Source organism: Aythya ferina (assembly GCF_964211825.1).
Source record: "Aythya ferina genome assembly, chromosome: 1".
Classification (NCBI taxonomy): Eukaryota; Metazoa; Chordata; class Aves; order Anseriformes; family Anatidae; genus Aythya; species Aythya ferina.
The window spans coordinates 17799266-17816052 of NC_140296.1; the positions used below are offsets into that span (position 1 = coordinate 17799266).

Below are 16787 nucleotides of genomic sequence, written 5' to 3' on the forward strand. Positions count from 1 at the left end.
CAGCCTTTTTTAAGAAGGGATGAGGACAGAAATTTTCAGTGTGTGTCAGATTGCTTCAAATTTCTCTCCAGCCTTTAAGCTGAATGGAAATTAACCATGTCCCTGAAAGCAGTTGAAAACAGAACAGTTGTGATCGATAGGTAGACACTGAGAGTTTGCTGGAAGAGTAGGCCACGTCAGTTTATGCACTGCTCTGATGGGAAGAGTGCTACAGATGAACCTGTAACATCAAAGACCACCATTCTGAGTTTCTTGCCAACAGTGATATCTAGAATTAGGTAGCAGAGACGCCAGGGTGAGAATTATAGTTGGAGACAGGCTGGGAGTGGGTTTGTACGTCAGGGGTAGAGGCAGTAACTAACTCAAAGGAGGGGAGAGAACAGCCAGGGCAGGCACACAAAAGGAGGAGGAGAATGAAAAATGGTGGGGTGCTCATGAGGGCAAGAGCAGAGAATAATGGTGGGTGACAACGTGCTGATGGATTTGAAGGTGACAGGATCCAGGAAAAATTAAATTTCTAGGAGTGCCTGAAAGGACTGTGCCAGGATTGAGAGCCATTGACGTGCAGCGCAGCGTGCTACAGTTCATCTAGAGCTGACTTGGGCCTGCCAGGAAAGCAGCAGTCATGTCTTTACAGATTAAATAGATGAGGCCAGGATGAAGGCTTGAGTGCTGACGCATGATTGTCCATATTGCCCACAACTGGTGGGATTTTGGGCAGTGCCAGCTAGAGCTCCTCTGGGCAAAGGCCCAGCGTATTTCAGTGTGGTAGGACAGGCCAAGGACTGTTTCCAGGAGGCAGTGTTGATGAAGCCACATTTCTTCTCTGTTCTCTAGCTCTGAAGAATGCCTTGAGGCACTTGTTAGATGGACTGGGAGCTGTGGGCTGCGTCTGTGCATCCCTTAGCAGACTTTTGTGAAAGCAGAGGCACAACTGAAAGTGGAAGCTTCACTGAAGGAAATTAATTCAGAGCTGGAGAAAGAGAAAATCAAGAAAACAGAGGATTTGAATGCCCAATAAGCCATAGGGCTAAAGGAGAATGGTAGATGAAGAGGCTGTTGAGCATGAGACCATGGAAAAGTGATAAACATTTTGCTGAGAGAGAAAACAGGTAGAGGGGATGTATGAATGGAATGAGGAGGAAGGATGATGGAGATCCCGTGGGACAAGAAGAGGCAAGAAGTCTTGCTGTCACTGGGGAGGAGGGGTTTCTGTTATATCAACAGTGATGCCACATGCACCTTCCTTAAAATTGTCCCTGAATTATTTGACGAGTGAGTCACTCTAGGGGCCGTGAAATACCAAGATAATGATTTTATCAAAACCAAATCAGTTGAAAGCAGCATACAGTGAAATTAGCTTTTGAAATTGGAAAATACAACTCTGTTCTGTTTTATATTTTCAAAATTCAGAGATTTTGCAAGAAGTGTTTGGGATTAAAATAGAAATAAATATGTTGGGCTATACCACCTACTACTTGCTTTAAAGGAAAAAAGTGCTTCTGAAAGGGGTAACTCAAAGCAAGTAATGAGACCTAGGGTATCTTCCTTCAGCAGTCTTTAAAAATAGAGACCATCTGTCCATGGTTTAAGAAATCAAAAACGTTGTTATTTTTTTTTTCCCCCTCTATCCTTCCCCCAGAATTTTTTTTTTAAACTAGGGGAGCTATACAAATAATGAGTTAAAATTGCCTTTGAATAGAATTCCCTTCCAGCAATACCTCCACAAGCTGAGTAATTAATGACTCCAAGCATGTAATACGAGATTAATTTTTGTATATCTAGCAACATTCATCATATTTGGTTTAAGGCTATCAATGTAAATTGTTAATGAGGTGAAAAATTTAAGTGTATCAAATAGGGTGAAAGAAAATCAGCTGGTTTTCTTAAATACTTATTTTGCAGTCAAATTGGGTTTCTGGTATTTCTAATCCCTTAACCTCTTTATATAAAAATATGGGAGAAGAACAAAGTTACGAATGACCTCATCATTACCTTCTGTAAATCTTTATTAGGTGTGACTGATCATGTTAACTCTTAGATCAGCATGGGAGAGATTCTGGATTTCATAGAATAGAATCACAGGATCGTTAAGGTTGGAAAAGACCTCCAAGATCATGTCGTCCAGCCATCCCCCTACCACCAACATCACCCACTAAACCCACTAAGCACCACGTCCAACCTTTCCTTAGAATCATAGAATCATAGAATCATTTAGGTTGGAAAAGACCCATAAGATCATTGAGTCCAACCATCAGCCTAGCATCACCAAGTCCACCACTCCTTGAACACCCCCAGGGTCAGTGATGCCACCCCCTCCCTGGGCAACCTGTCCCAGTGCCTGACTGCTCTTTCTGAGAAGAAAATTTGAGGGGAAAGGAAAAATGTCTTTGTTCTGGTACCATTTAGTTTGTGATTTTATGGCTAGTCAGCAGGTTACAGGTATGCAAGTCAGTAGTCATTGCTGCTCAATTATGTACCTTGTTTTATTTTGAAAATTATGGGCAAATGGCAGGTTTTTTATACCATGTTCAATATTTTAAACCTAGATGCTGAAGTTGACCTGCCAAGTTGTTGAGATGATTCATCTGCAAGTCATGGTTTTCCCTCTAATCACAGCATCACAGAATGGTTGAAGTTGGCAGGGTCCTCTGGAGGCCGTCTGCTCCAACCCTGCCCAGGCAGGGACACCCAGAGCAGGCTGCCCAAGCAGCTTTTGGAGCTCCCCAAGGAGGAGACCCCACAGCCTCTCTGGGCAGCCTGTGCCAGGGCTCCGTCACCCGCCCAGCACAGCAGTGCTGCCTGGTGCTCAGAGGGAGCCTCCTGGGTGCCCGGCTGTGCCCATGGCCTCCTGTCCTGGCACTGGGCTCCACTGAGCAGAGCCTGGCCCCGGCCTCTCTGCACCCTCCCTTTGGGGATTTAGGGACACGGATGAGATCCCCCTGAGCCTCCTCTTCTCCAGGCTGTTACATGAGTAAGTTCATGAAGGCCAGTACTTAATGTTCTGATAGCCAGAAAATACCTGTAAGAAAGGCATTGTAAAAAATCTCTTTCAGGGCTTAATCATGCTATCCATCTACAAAATGGTATGGAGCAAATATGGTATTAGTATTTCTTAAAATTCTGTAGTTTATAAATTAATTATCAACAATTGGAGGGTGATAGGCAGGCAGAGAAAAAAATCTGAAGAATGTCAGTGCTGTGTTAAGTTTAGAAGGAATGAGCGGATGCAAGGGTTAGGTGGGTGGCTACTTGTATCTCCAAAGGCAGCAGTGCATTTTGGGGAGAGTTATGCCTGTGACAGATGGATGTAGAGCAAAATCAGGCACCTTCAACTGGAGCAATTTAAACCCAGAACAGTGTTATTTGATCCATTTGAGAATCATATGAATAATATCAGTTTTCAGATTGTTGTATAAAGATAAGGTAGAATTGCTCTGCGTGAATACATTGAGTGGAAACCAGCGGCCTAGGGCTGGATCAGATCCTGTTGCTTCATGGTTGCAGCAGTGTCTGCCCAGGAAGGGGCAAGAAAAGGGCTTCAGCCACCCCCTTTGAATCCTCTGCCACTTGTCTGCTAGAACCTTTAGGAAGTAAAGATGACAATGGAGCAGAAGCAAGATGTTGGTGGTTGGTTTGGGTGCTTTTCCTCAATCATTTCCTCTGCATGCCTCCCATGCAATAAGAAGAAATATTCAGCATATTGTCCTGCTGGTCTGATTTCTGTTTGAGTATTTTTTCTTGTTCCAGATTGTAGTGCTTTAGCTCCAAGACATACTCAGCTTGTCTTGTGCTTCTAGTACGATTACACTGGTATTTCATTACAAGTAGATTAATCTTCCCTTTTCCTGCAATTGTTTTTTATAAATCTCGTTTTAGAGCGGTTTTGATTTACATCAGTAGAATGGCCAGTAAAGGGAATAACACAAGACAATATATTTTCATTACCATTTCTGTGTGCTATAGCATTCTGACAGCAAGTAAGAAAGAAGCTGCACTGGGCTTTGCGGAAGGGACTGCAGTAATTAATCTTCATTAGGACTGCTGCCATGGCCTTATGAATTAAAATTTATTACGTGGAAGACGGTTTGTGGCACAACATGTTTGATTAGCAAAATGCCAATATTTACGGTATAAATTATTCCTAACTTTTCTGAACTGTATTTTATTAACAGATTCATTCATTATTCATGTACTTTTCTTTGGGAAAGAGCTCGTGGCAGCAGTATTACAGTTTGGGAGCTCAACTCATGGCCTGCAGTTCAGTGGGGAGGGCAGTTTATTTCCAAGTGCTGCTAAACCTCGGCTCCAGAGCAAGCTCTGATAAATGGTAACTGAAGCAGAGCCTGTCTGGAGAGCTCGGAGTTGCTGCTGTTTAACCAGCAGCTACGCAGCTCTGTGGCCTCACGTCTCAAATGGCTGAGTCAAAAGCACATAAAAGCTAAACCTCACAGAGCAGAGGTTGGCCAGACCTTGAAGTCCAGATGCAGGTTGAATATCAGGAATTTAAATAATTTAATTTTTTTTTTTTGGTCTGGTATCTCCTCAAAACACACTTTTGAGATTATTTGTTAGTGGTTAAATGAAGAGAGTTCCCTGGTGTCTTGCTGTCAGGGTCTCATACCCCCTGTTGCCCAGATGCCATACCCATATATGCTGGCATTCATTCCAGGGCCTGGATTCAGAAAATATGCTTTAGTGCTTGTGCAATAATCATTACCTGTGACAAGACAGTATCTTCCTTTGTTGTTACAGCTGTGTGAATGGTGACCCCAGAAATCAGTGTGAGTGCAGATAAGTCAGCTGTGGGTGTCTCTTTGCCTGTGTAAGCACAGCCCTGCCCAGTAAATCACTCCATCAGCAGTGTCAGGACGTGTGGGCAGCTCGGGCTGCTGCAGCAATGACAAACTGAATTGCACCAGATGGTGAAAGGAAGGAATTGTAATCCAGCTGTACGTGCCGCTTTCTGAGCGTTATAAATAGGAAACCGAGAGACACGTTGGCTTTGGCTTGGATCTGAATGGTGGATTTGCTTTCTAACTATGCTTTTATGTTAGAAAATAATTCACCTCAGAATTACTTTATTTTATTTTGGCTGCTGCTGGGGACACCAGCTGGTAGTGCATCGGTGTGTGTGTACGTGAGGAGTAAGGGGCCATTTATATCTCTGGAAAGGGACCAACAGTAAAAGGCTTGCTCTGCAGGGAGGGCTGACAGGAGGTCAAGGGAGACCATGGAGGAATTAATTTGACAAGAAGTGCGTAAGTCATCCCCATATAGCTGCTTTCACATACCCACCTTCCTTTTGCATGCGAGAGCTGCACCTCATACATCTCCAGAGAGCTTTCTGTCTGACCAGTTGAGGAGAGGCACTGAAGGGAGTGTGGATGCACCTTGGTGTCATGACAGCAGGTATCTCTCCTGGTGGCCCCATGGCACCTTTTTGCTGCCTTCATCCTTTTTGAAAGCTCCACCTCTGACTGTGCCTCCAGAGTAGTCCCAGAGCCCTTCTCCACACCACCAAATTCACAGCCGCTGTCTTTCACCACCCTTTGTCCCAAAATCATGACCTTATTTGTACATTTCACCCTCAGTGTGGCTCTCTGCTTTTTCTCCTAAGTATCCCTTACCAAATACTGTCTTGTTTCTACTTGTGCATCACGAAAGCACAAGCCTTTAGCTCCCTTCACTCAATGGCTTTTCTGCCATTTTCACGTGTCACACATCCCTCCTTGTTTACTTCTGGAGCTTACAGCCCAGTAGGGGTCAAATTAGTGTGAAAATACACCTGCTGCTGACGTGTGGACACATCTTTAGGATGCACGATTAATCGAGCACCATGATCCCACAGTAATAATAAGAAACAGCTTGACTCAACGTAACCTTCCCACAAAGCTTGTGATGAAAGTTGTTGTCATTGTGCTTTTGTTTGTGGAAAAAATCAGAAGCCTCACAGTTCCTTTAGAACGTGCTTTAGATTTAAATTTTACAACTTGCAAATGTCCCAACTCCAAAGTGAAATGCTGGATTTTTGGCATTTAAGGTCTATTTCATAACTTGTGAGATGTCTTTGTTATTGAATTCGTGTCCTAGATGAAGCATTAGTCAATTATGAACGCAAAGTAGGCTTCAGAGTCCATTCAAATGCTGGAAATAATTAACTCTTTTGCAAACAAGCTAAGAATGCTTTTACTTAATGAGGTTTCAGCCTTAATGCTTCTAAAGCAAACCCCCATAATCTGTCCTGATTGAAGAGGACACTGTGAAACTCCATCCCAAACCCACAGTGGCCACTTAGGAAAGGAAGCCTTGAGAATCTTCTTAAATACTCTCCATATTGCTTTAATGTTTATGGAATATCTTAAGCACAGATGACTGAAAAAAACAGCCCTTACCCCAGAAAAGGAGTAAAATGAACATTGGTAGCAAGCACTGAAAAGCTCCCCCCATGCAAATTACAACTCAGAACCAGCAAGTTACTACAGCCTTCGAAATGTCCCAATTCCAGGAAAAATGCATAGTCATCAGCTGTTGCTTTGCACTAGTTCTGGCTAGGAAGGGGAAGAGCCATATAAGTTTAGGATGTTTTATTTTAATTGTGGGAATGTGAGGTACCTCTCATAGGTTTTTCCTCCTCTCCCTGTGTTGTAATGAACGGGCAGGAGCTGGCAGTGCTCTGCTGTGGAAGGTGGGGTAGGAGAGAGCAGGAGGCAGCTGCACGCCCTCTAAGCAGCATTTCAAAGTGAAATATTAAAAAAAAAAAAAAAAAAAAAAAAACACAAAAAACCCTATATTTACACTGAAGTAATTTCAAAAATTAGGGAAATTAAGAGAAAATTCTTGTTGAAACAATTTTTGAAGGAGATTCAGTCTTCTAGGTAGAAATTTGCCACATTGATTTGAAAATCTGCATTTAACCATCTATTTTTTTTAAAAGTCCAAACTCGGTCCTTGGATTTATTTTATTTATTTTTATTTTTATTTTAATACAAACACACAAAACTGTGAATGTCATTTTGTTTCAGTTAACCTATTTGTATGGAGTGGTCTAGTGTGCAAGGGGCTGCATAGTCCTTTTTTTGTACAAATTCTCATTCTCTCCTGTAGCGTCTGACAGCCAGCTCTGTGTAGCCTGTTACACAGCTATTACATCTCAAATTAGATTTTGTTAGATGAAATTACTTTAATCTTAAAAGGTTTATAACAAATTTTCTGTGTTACGAACAAAACCTATGCAAGGATAATCTGTACAACAATGACAAAATCCTTTTGTAAAATCTTCTCTCAAGGCCCAGGTCCAGCCAGCGTGAGGGATGTAAGGAGGAGGCCGGTGGTGGGCTTGGGCTTTCCTCCTCTTGCTGTCATCTGGCCAGGGGACAGAAGTCACAGTGGTAAAACAGATGCACAGCTGTTTTGTCCAGACTGAGGGGGCTGCAAAAGCCAAATGGTTCCAGTTTTAACAACGGCAGCAGAAGGAATGGGAACTCACCAGGAAAAGTAACTGGGTTTGGTTTTGTCTCTTCCTCTGATGGCAAAGAAGAGGTTGATAGCTTCCAAGGACTTATTCTGAAAGAAGGGGAAAGAGTGGCTTGGATGAGATGGACCCAAATCAAAACTGTGTTAAGTCAGGGTAGGATTTGCCAATGAAATGACAATTCTCATATTTATATTGTGGGTGCATATTTATTTCAGACAAAATCCTGAAAGCATGTCAAGGCCCACTGACATATTACTAAACCAGTTTTGTCAAGTTGTCTGTCACTGTATAAGGCAGTGAATATTGGATAAGGCTGATGGCAATATCTTGATAGACTGTAATCAATTAGGACAGCAGAACATCCACCACCACCTCGGTCTGAAAGCAGCTCTAATTTAGGCATGCAGAGTTCATCAGCTTCTGTTGCGTCACCCTTCTGAATTGTAATTTTGTTTGCCCTTATCTCGACATAAATATGCCTTGTTTAAAATGAATTGTTTGATTACATGATGATATCGATTACCACAGTTGTTAAAAAAGAGTAATTGATTTGTTTCTGCAGTGAACTTGAGGAGAAGAGAGGAAGAAAGAAAAGAAGCTACGGTAGCAGTAATGCAGCAGAAGAAATGCCTCTGAAAAGAAAGAAGGCTAAATTCAGCCAAGAGGAGGAGGATCCCTTTTTGCCATTGGATACTGGGCTTTCTCTGGCAGAAGACGAAGAGCTTGTGCTACAGCTGCTCAACAGTCACAGATAATTATTTTCCTGCAGGTTTTCTTTGCAGGGACGTCTTCACAATTTTGTCAGTAGTCTACACAATTTGGCATCTGGGCAGATGGGTACCAGTGGATGGAGAAAAATGTTTTCCGTGAGCAATGGCCTTGTCTTGTATTGACTTGAAGATTATAGACAAGGTTTAGTTTGGTATATAAGGCTTTCTAAACCAACTTTCTGACCTAAATCCCTGTATGTCATTTTGCCATAACAGGTTTATAAATTCAAATCGACAGGTTTTGAAACAATTATCATTTTTTTAAAAACGAGTAAATAATTAATCTTGCTTAAATAAAAATACAACGTTCCTTTCTTGTCTGTGTCAGATTTGCTATTTTGGAAGATAAATGTGTCCTAAGATTACTGAGGAAGTATTGTTGGCAGCTCAAACCATACTACTTAAAAATAAAATAGTTTTTTTTTTTCCTTCTGTGTACCATGCACATGTATTTAAAATATTTTATTAAAATTCCTGAAGCTTTGGTATAAACATCTGTTATCTATTTTGGCTTCATTTTGCAAGCATTTATTTATCCATCAGTTAATAATTTCTCTTATGATTCTGTGACTTATATCAGGCAATTCATAAAACCACTTTTAGAAGGTACATTCTTGGGTTTGAATGCCATATGAGTAAGATCACAGTGATGCTCCCAAAACTATCACTGCCTGATAAAATCGGTTACAAGGTACAGATTTTGTGGTAGGAGCACCTGAAAGACTTACAATCAGGAATCAGCTACTTTTTTTTTTTTTTTTGGTAGACAATATACAATGAACAAAAGGTTATTCATCTTTATTTTCTAGTACATTTTGAAGTTTCATCCTGTCAAACTGTGGTTGATTATTACAGATTTTGTGCATCCTTTCATCTAACTGTTAGATCTTGACGAACAGCAATAGGGTGTGTGCTGCTGTTGGTCCTTTCCCATCGCAGACAAGCAGCGCCATTCTTCCCAGAGCAAAGCAATGAATGAATACAATACTAAATCCTGAGTTTTTCAAGTAGGTTTTCATCTCTTGCTTGCACCCAAACACCAGCTATAAGCCAGACTTGCTGCCTTCTTGCTTGCGTTCTTGACTACCCCCTCAACAATATTGGCACGACATTCAGGAAAAAAAGCATGGTAAATGCTTGCAGGCAATGTGGAGAATGATCAGAACTGCTAAATTTTGCACTTTCAGAAAGGAGCCAGACAAAGGGAAGGCTGCTATGCAAGAAGATGAGGGAGAATAGGAAAATACAATGTTCTATTTGCTGACTATTTTTTTGGCAGTGAAGAAGCATGTAAAGTGATGATTGTCTGTTTTCAGCAGACCTGTGTCTTAGCAAATTCACATGGCAAGCTCCAAAATCCTGGAGTAAAACACTGAGTATATATAATTGCCTGAGGGCTTTTGCCTGTTGCTGCTCTTCAGCAAATGAAAAAGTACACATGGTCTCAAAAAGCTGTGTATGTCTGGTCCCCCCATCACATATATTAAGAACACATTAAAGTAAATGCTCCTTTTTTCAATATCACTTTTTCCTTTATTATTATTTTTATTACAGAAATCTGCCAATAGCAATTCAGCAAAAGTCTTTGTTCCTCTCAACGTACCCCGTATTATCTTTTAGCTTGGTTACTCAAAATGGGAAATTCTTGTCTCCAAATGTTGCTTCCCCTGTTCTGCCAGCAGGCAGGGGATCATCAAAACAATATTACAGGCAGAGCACATCTGCCATCTGCTCTTTCCTGACAACGTGGAACAAGAAGAAATGACCGAGTTCCACAAATACTAAACATGAAAGATGGGACCTGCTTGGCATCCGAGGCAGCGTTGTTTACGGTGCCACAGTGGGCCTTGAGAGTGCTGTGATCTGGTAATAGCATTGCTGATGGATCTGTGGATGAAGAAGGATCTGAGGCGACGCTCTGGTGGCTGTGCTTACACTTCATCATGTGGACAGCTGCAGGGGTTGTGATGAGCGGTGTCAGCAAATGCCTCTGACTGAGCTATTCCAGGTCCTGCTTCTGCTGGTGCAGGTGAAGACAGTAAACTCTCAGAACTGGAGCAAGGGGCGTCAGTAGCAGCTATCCAAAAACGAGCTGGATGCAGGTGGTAATGCAGTGGTGTATGCATCTTATTCAGATGTATTCACAGACTGAGTGTACCTCAGAGTGGTCCAGTGGCTTGCTCTGAGAATTAGTCACACAGAATCACAGAACTGTAGGGGTTGGAAAGGACCTCAAGAGATCATCGGGTCCAACCCCCCTGCCAAAGCAGGTTCCTCAGAGCAGGCTGCCCAGGTAGGCATCCAGACGGGCCTTGAATATCTCCAGAGAAGGAGACTCCACAACCTCCCTGGGCAGCCTGTCCCAGTGCTCCGTCACCCTCACCATGAAGTTCTCTCACATGTTGGTACAGAACTTACTGGGCTCCATTTTGTGGCCATTGCCCCCTGTCCTTGTTCCCACAAACCACTGAAGAGAGGCTGGCCAAATGCCTCTGTCTCCCACCCCTCAGGTATTTATACACATTGATGAGATCCGCTCTCAGTCTTCTCCAGGCTGAACAGACCCAGGTCTCTCAGCCTTTCTTCACAGGGAAGATGCTCCAGGCCCCGTATCATCTTTGTGGCCCTCCGCTGGACTCTTTCCAGGAGATCCCTGTCTTGGGAAGATTGAATGGTTTGCTGGGATCCTGTACACAGTGCAAACAAAGGATTTACCATTTCTTACTGGAACATTCCCGTTCATATGAGGCATTGGAGCAGGCTGAAGGGAAATGGTTGAGTCCCCATCCCTGGAGGGATTCAAAAGTCATGTAGATGTGGTGCTTTGGGACATGGCTTGGTGGTGGACTTGGCAGTGGTAGGTTAATGGCTGGACTTGATTTAGAGATCTTTTCCAACCTAAATGATTGTGATTCTATGATAGTACGGGTGCGAAGGAAGAATTTTTACCCAGGGAAGAGTAAAAATGCAAACTACATAAATTGGAAGGATTGTGCTGCGTTTCTGTCTTTGTGATGTATTCATTGTTTGCATACAATAATTTTGCTAGTGCACTTATATATATATGCATATAGGGATAATGGAGTTTTTAATGTATTTTTATTGTCTGATACAGAGCCATTGTTTCCTGAATCCTCATGAATTTTGTCCGTCTACTTCCAGTGCAGCTGTCCCTGAGGGGAGGTGTACACGTATATCCAGAGTAAGGCCCACAGTAATGGAGTCTTGTGAAAAAGAAGAGGGGAGGTCCTTAAGGCAGATGTTGCATGTGATGGCTGCATCTGGGAACTGGGAACTAGAAAGAACAAGACAAAAAAAGCCAGGATTCAGCATTTTGAGACAATGGCGGTGGGCTGGCATTGCTGTCAGCTGTAGGTCTGCTTTAAGAGGCTCCTGACCAACCCTTATTTTAGCTGTGTTTCTGCAACAAGAAAAGCACGAAGCACACAAATTAATGCCAGAAATGCAAGAATTGACATGACCAAAGGGTGTTTTTCCATGAGCTCATTTGCTTTTCACACCTGTGAACCTCTCTGTGGTGACCTGCTGCCAAAAGGCTCCACCAAAAGGCAGGTGGAGAGGGGCCAGCCAGCTGGGGACACCACCCATCGTCTCCTTTCTCCTGGCTGTGGAGATGGCAGCATGTGGTGCTGTAGCATCAGAACAAATCCCAAACTTTTGCAAGCTTGTATTTCACATCCCTGCTTTGCACAGGAGAAATGGAAGCACGGCTATCATTTGGCTGATGTGTAATCAAAGAATTCACTGATGTTTTTAGGTACTGGAATCCACATACCCTAAATCCCTTGTGCTTTAGCAAGAGTCTGAGTTGCCTTCTGTGCTGGCCCTGGCCTTTGGGCATCACAGGGACTGTGCTGCAGAGCATCCTGGGGTGGATTTCTCTAAATATCTTTTAATATCTTTAAATATCTCCTTCTCTGGAGATATTCAAGGCCCATCTGGACGCCTGCCTGGGCAGCCTGCTCTAGGGAACCTGCTTTGGCAGGGGGGTTGGACCCGATGATCTCTGGAGGTCCCTTCCAACCCCTACAGATCCATGGTTCTGTGCTTTCAGGCTTCCTGCAGCTCCCCTGGGAGCGGGGAAGGTGGGGCTGCTCCTGCAGGGGTGGCAGCAGCACCGAGGTCTGGCTACAGCAGCCAGCATCTCCCAAGGCCACCAGCCAGGAGAAATCCTTCAGCTGCCAAGCAGGAAATCTTGTTTTAAGTAATGGGGTTTCATATTAGTTTGTGCCTGTACTTTACATTAATAGCGATCGATTTCCTTCTGCTGGTAGAACAGTTCCGTTGTGTTGATTTATAGCTAGGTGTTATGTTAAGGCTAAATCTACTACGTTTAGCTAATTCTAAAACTGTATGTTACACACATATATACATATGTATCATATACTTTAGCAGGGTGTTGTTCAGAGTCTAAAATTTTTGGTTTATCACATACAGAAGAATAGAGCCCTTCATTTATTGGATAATTTATTACAATTTGTTTCAAGCCTCTTCTAGACGGAAACTGGAAGCCATGTGAAAGTCATGATAGCATTGAAGAGCTATTATTTATTTTTTTTAGTTAGTTCAATAGGATGACATTAAATGTGCTAGCAACTGAAGGTGCTCAGCTTGCAGTGTTTTCATGAGGCACATAGAGGTGTTATTGCAGAGATACTGCTTTGCCTCAGCATCATAGAAATTTCTGTTAGGTGGTCACTTTGTAAAGAGCTTACTGATGCAGCACATTAAATTGCGTGAAGAGTATGAGAAATTTAGGCTCTGACATAAGTGATTGCAAATTATTTTTTAGCATTTTAACGGGTGTTTTCCTTTAAATATGATATGAACTGAAATAAAAAATAATTTTTATTCCTCTTGCAACTGACTGAGCCCTGCTCGAGCAGTGACTGCTCTGTCCTGCTCTCTGGCCAGACTCATAAAGAGAGAGAAATGCCTGAAGCAAAACATTAAAAACCAGGGAGCTATGGCAGAGAACATTCAATTCAGACTATAAAAAGTAGTGCAAGATCTGAAGATACCGAAGTGACCCTGCGGGTTCCTATACTCCTGGATACATATGATAAAATCTGAAATAAAACACAAGAAGAAAATGTGTCTTGGTAAAGGTTGCAAATGGATATTTTTCCTTACTGTGCTACTCTGATTTGACCTGATTCATGCTTGTTTCTTGTGAGATTGATTGTGCTTTGTAGCAGGGATGCTGAGCTGGGCTGTGCTGCAGAAATGGCCACTGTGGTTCAAGATGTTGCTGCTTTTCTGCTGGAGGTCCCTGCCCCAGCTGTAACCTTCCCCTGAATAACAACAGGAGCTTTCAAAGCGGAGCTGAAATCAAGCTGGTTGGTTCCGTGCTGAAACAGATGAATCCCAGTGCCATCCATTCTGCTAACCAGGCAGAAGGTTGGGAACAGCTGGAGGGCAGAAGCATCCCTTTTAATTTCATTGTGACCTTGTGTGGAGGGGAGCCAAGCCTTGTGCCCAGCGTGCCTCGAGCTAGAAGATCCAGAACACAGCCCAACTCCAAAAGAAAGTTTCCGATCAATAGTTTTAGTAAGAAAAGGCTATTACCACACCTTTTTGACCATGTTTTACTAGATTTCTTTGTTTTATTACTCTCTTCTCTGGTGTTTGTAGCTCCTCTGAATTCAATCTCATCCTTTCAGATTAATTTTTTTATTCTCAGAAGGATCTTCAAGTTTTATCTCTAAAAGGTGGAACTAGATGCTAGAAAATTGCATTGTCGACGTCCTTACAAATCATAAAAATTGCTATCGAGGCTTTAGTTTATACCACGTGAATGCTTTTGTAATGAAGTACTCCCCAAACTTTAAAGTCAAATGAGGCAGTTAAGAACACAAATTAGGAAGCCCAGTGCAGAAGAAGATTTTTTTTCAGGCCTGCTAGGAGCTTCTGCTATGATTAAATCAGTCAAGAGAAGTCTACCTCTTCCAAGAATGCGTTGTGCATTGCCTATTTTTGTCCATGTCTGGCTGGAAGCCATTTTTTTTTGCAAAGAAAACTATTTATCAGATTCAGTCATGTAAAAATGATTGCTTAAATTACACAGGGCTATCAGCTCGCAGATTTACCCAGGAGTGGAATCTCTTGGGTAGAAGCTATCTGCAAGTTTTGCACATCATCTGAGATGTGTTTTGTCTATAAAATATAGATAAGTTTAATTAAAGTAAATTAGTTTTGTGGAGCAGTATGCGAGATCCTTTTGAGTTGAGAAGTAGCCGTGCTGAGATTTCAGCGGCGTTAAGAGGGAAGTAACGAGCGTTGTGCTCCCAACCACGCACGGGATGCTGACGGCGGATGATGTTCCTGCCTGTGGCTTTTGCAGCGCTACACACGGCCTCTCCCGTGCATGCTTGTGCCTCTGATGCTAAACTTAAGCTGTTACCAAAATGCCTGTGTGTAAGTACAGCCTGTAAAGGGAATGTTAATGTGCATTTGCTTATCACAGCTAAGGTGGTACAAAATTTGGCTCATCTTTTTGCAAGGCTGTCATCCATTCATGGTGCTGCACCTGTGAAATGGTCCCTTCATCAGCGTGCACTTTCAGTGGCCAGGCTGGTGCGATCCTCTCCACCAACTGCATTAGATTATACTGAGATGCAGCCTGTGTTTACTCCATGTGAAAGTTAATGGATGTACCTTAGGAACTAATTAAGCTTCCTAGTCACCACAAATGTCTTCTGAATTACATCTTGGCAGGGTCACGGCTTTTTTGATGCCACTTCCCCAAGCAGGGTTTTTATTTAATTGGAGATGTAACCAGGCCTTTGTGGAAGACATCAGGATATGTTTTTGTTTTTAAAGAACTTTGTGTTCCTTTTTTACAAGCACGTATTATGTGTGAACCCTTTCTCCTAGCACCTATGAATCTATTCCAGCACACACTCAATTGCACTGAAAAACTTGCTATCGTGCTTCCAATCGATGCTGTCCTGTCAATACAAGGGCTGCTCCTAGGCGGACAAGTGTGCCTTGCCTTGGGTCTGATCCCGGGTCTTGCAGCAGCAGCGCGAGCTCACTCCTGGCCTCCCAGCTCAGCACTTGACTGACCGGAGCCCTCCAGGTGGGAATTTTGGATGGATTTAGACTTTTTCCCCAAGCCAGCAGCTGTGCCTGGCCCAGTTTGTATGCCCAGGTATGGTGATGGAAGTCCTGGGGAAGTGTCCTAAACCTGCCTAGGCTGTTGTGTGCAGTTAACACATTTGGAAATAGTTGAGAGAACTTGTTCCTGCAAAAGTGTTGACATAGGACAGTCTTCTGCATGTAGTTAAGATATTCAAAGGATATTTTTATGTAGTTAAGGTGCATCAGTAGCAGCAAATAATCACAGAATCACAGAATTGTAGGGGTTGGAAAGGACCTCAAGAGATCATCGGGTCCAACCCCAATGCATGTGGAAAGATGTTTGTATAGGACCAAGACTGGATAGATGCCAAGAACTGAGCAAAACAGAGGTTCAAGGAGTCTCTCCTGGTCCAGCTGAAGACACAGCTGCAAGGAGCCTGTGATGGAGACTCTTGTTGCCACCAGAAAGCAGCTGATGGCCCTGCTGGGAATTGGATTCCCCACATGAGTGATGCCATGTGCACAGATCCCAGTAATTTAGGTTTTTCCCTATTAACAAACACTCTGAGTATCTGTGCAACAGTATCCTGATTGGCTTTGGCTAAAATGGTCACTCATGAGTGCACAGAAATGCTGGGAACTCAGTAAATGATTTGGTGTCATCCTGCAAAATACTGCACACTTAAATGCAGGTCAGCTTGCAGATGGATCCTATTCCCAGAAGGGAAGACAGATGTCCTGCTCACAGTTCACAATCATGGTAAATACCACAATTAATAAATAGATGGGTGCTGCTAAACCTGCCCTCAGGGTTCCTGGCCTGCAGGGACAGTTGTATGATGGAGACCCAGGACATGGCTAAGAAAAATAAAAGAAAATAACCAGTGAGGTTACTGTGGGCAGCAACCATCCCACTTTACTCTAACACTGGCTGAAATACATAAGCCCCCCCCCCCCCCTTCACCCAAGAGATAAATAATGGTATTTGCTTTTATCTGTCTTCTTTTAGGGTTTTCCTCTGCAAATCTCTTCATCCTATGTCAAGCTTGTCTTGGGCACCCTCTTGCAAAAGCCCTTCCACCCCTCTCACAAAGGGTTCGGTGTCCCTGCCAGCAGAGCAGTGCTCCAGGTTTAGGTGATGCCATGGACTGGGCCTTGTAGGCCTCATGCCTATGGCCCTGCTGACAACTGTTTTCCTGAAAACTCCACAAACTGCCTTTCCTAAACTTGACCCGGCAGAAGGCTGGTGGAGGGGATTGCAAGGGCCCAGCGTGCAGGGGGAGCCCCACCACTGCCCCCCTGGAGCTCTTTTCCAGGATCTGCCATAGGCCTCTGGCCATAGCTGCTGGGGCCGGTGCTCCTTGACCCACACAGCTGTTCAGAAGGTCTTTCTTTCCATAAAAACACGTTCTCCAGCAAGCATGCTGGGGAGGATG

General features: G+C 43.2%; 1 protein-coding gene across 1 annotated transcript in view; it reads left to right on the top strand.

The window, feature by feature from the left end:
- Positions 1-8739, top strand: part of DDX10 (DEAD-box helicase 10) — a 183823-nt gene extending 175084 nt beyond the window's left edge. The window contains exon 18 of the mRNA XM_084505482.1: positions 8040-8739. Coding sequence (XP_084361608.1) covers positions 8040-8232 — 193 coding nt within the window. The 3' untranslated portion in view covers positions 8233-8739. The remainder of the gene's footprint in view (positions 1-8039) is intronic.
- The last annotated feature ends 8048 nt before the right edge of the window (positions 8740-16787 follow it).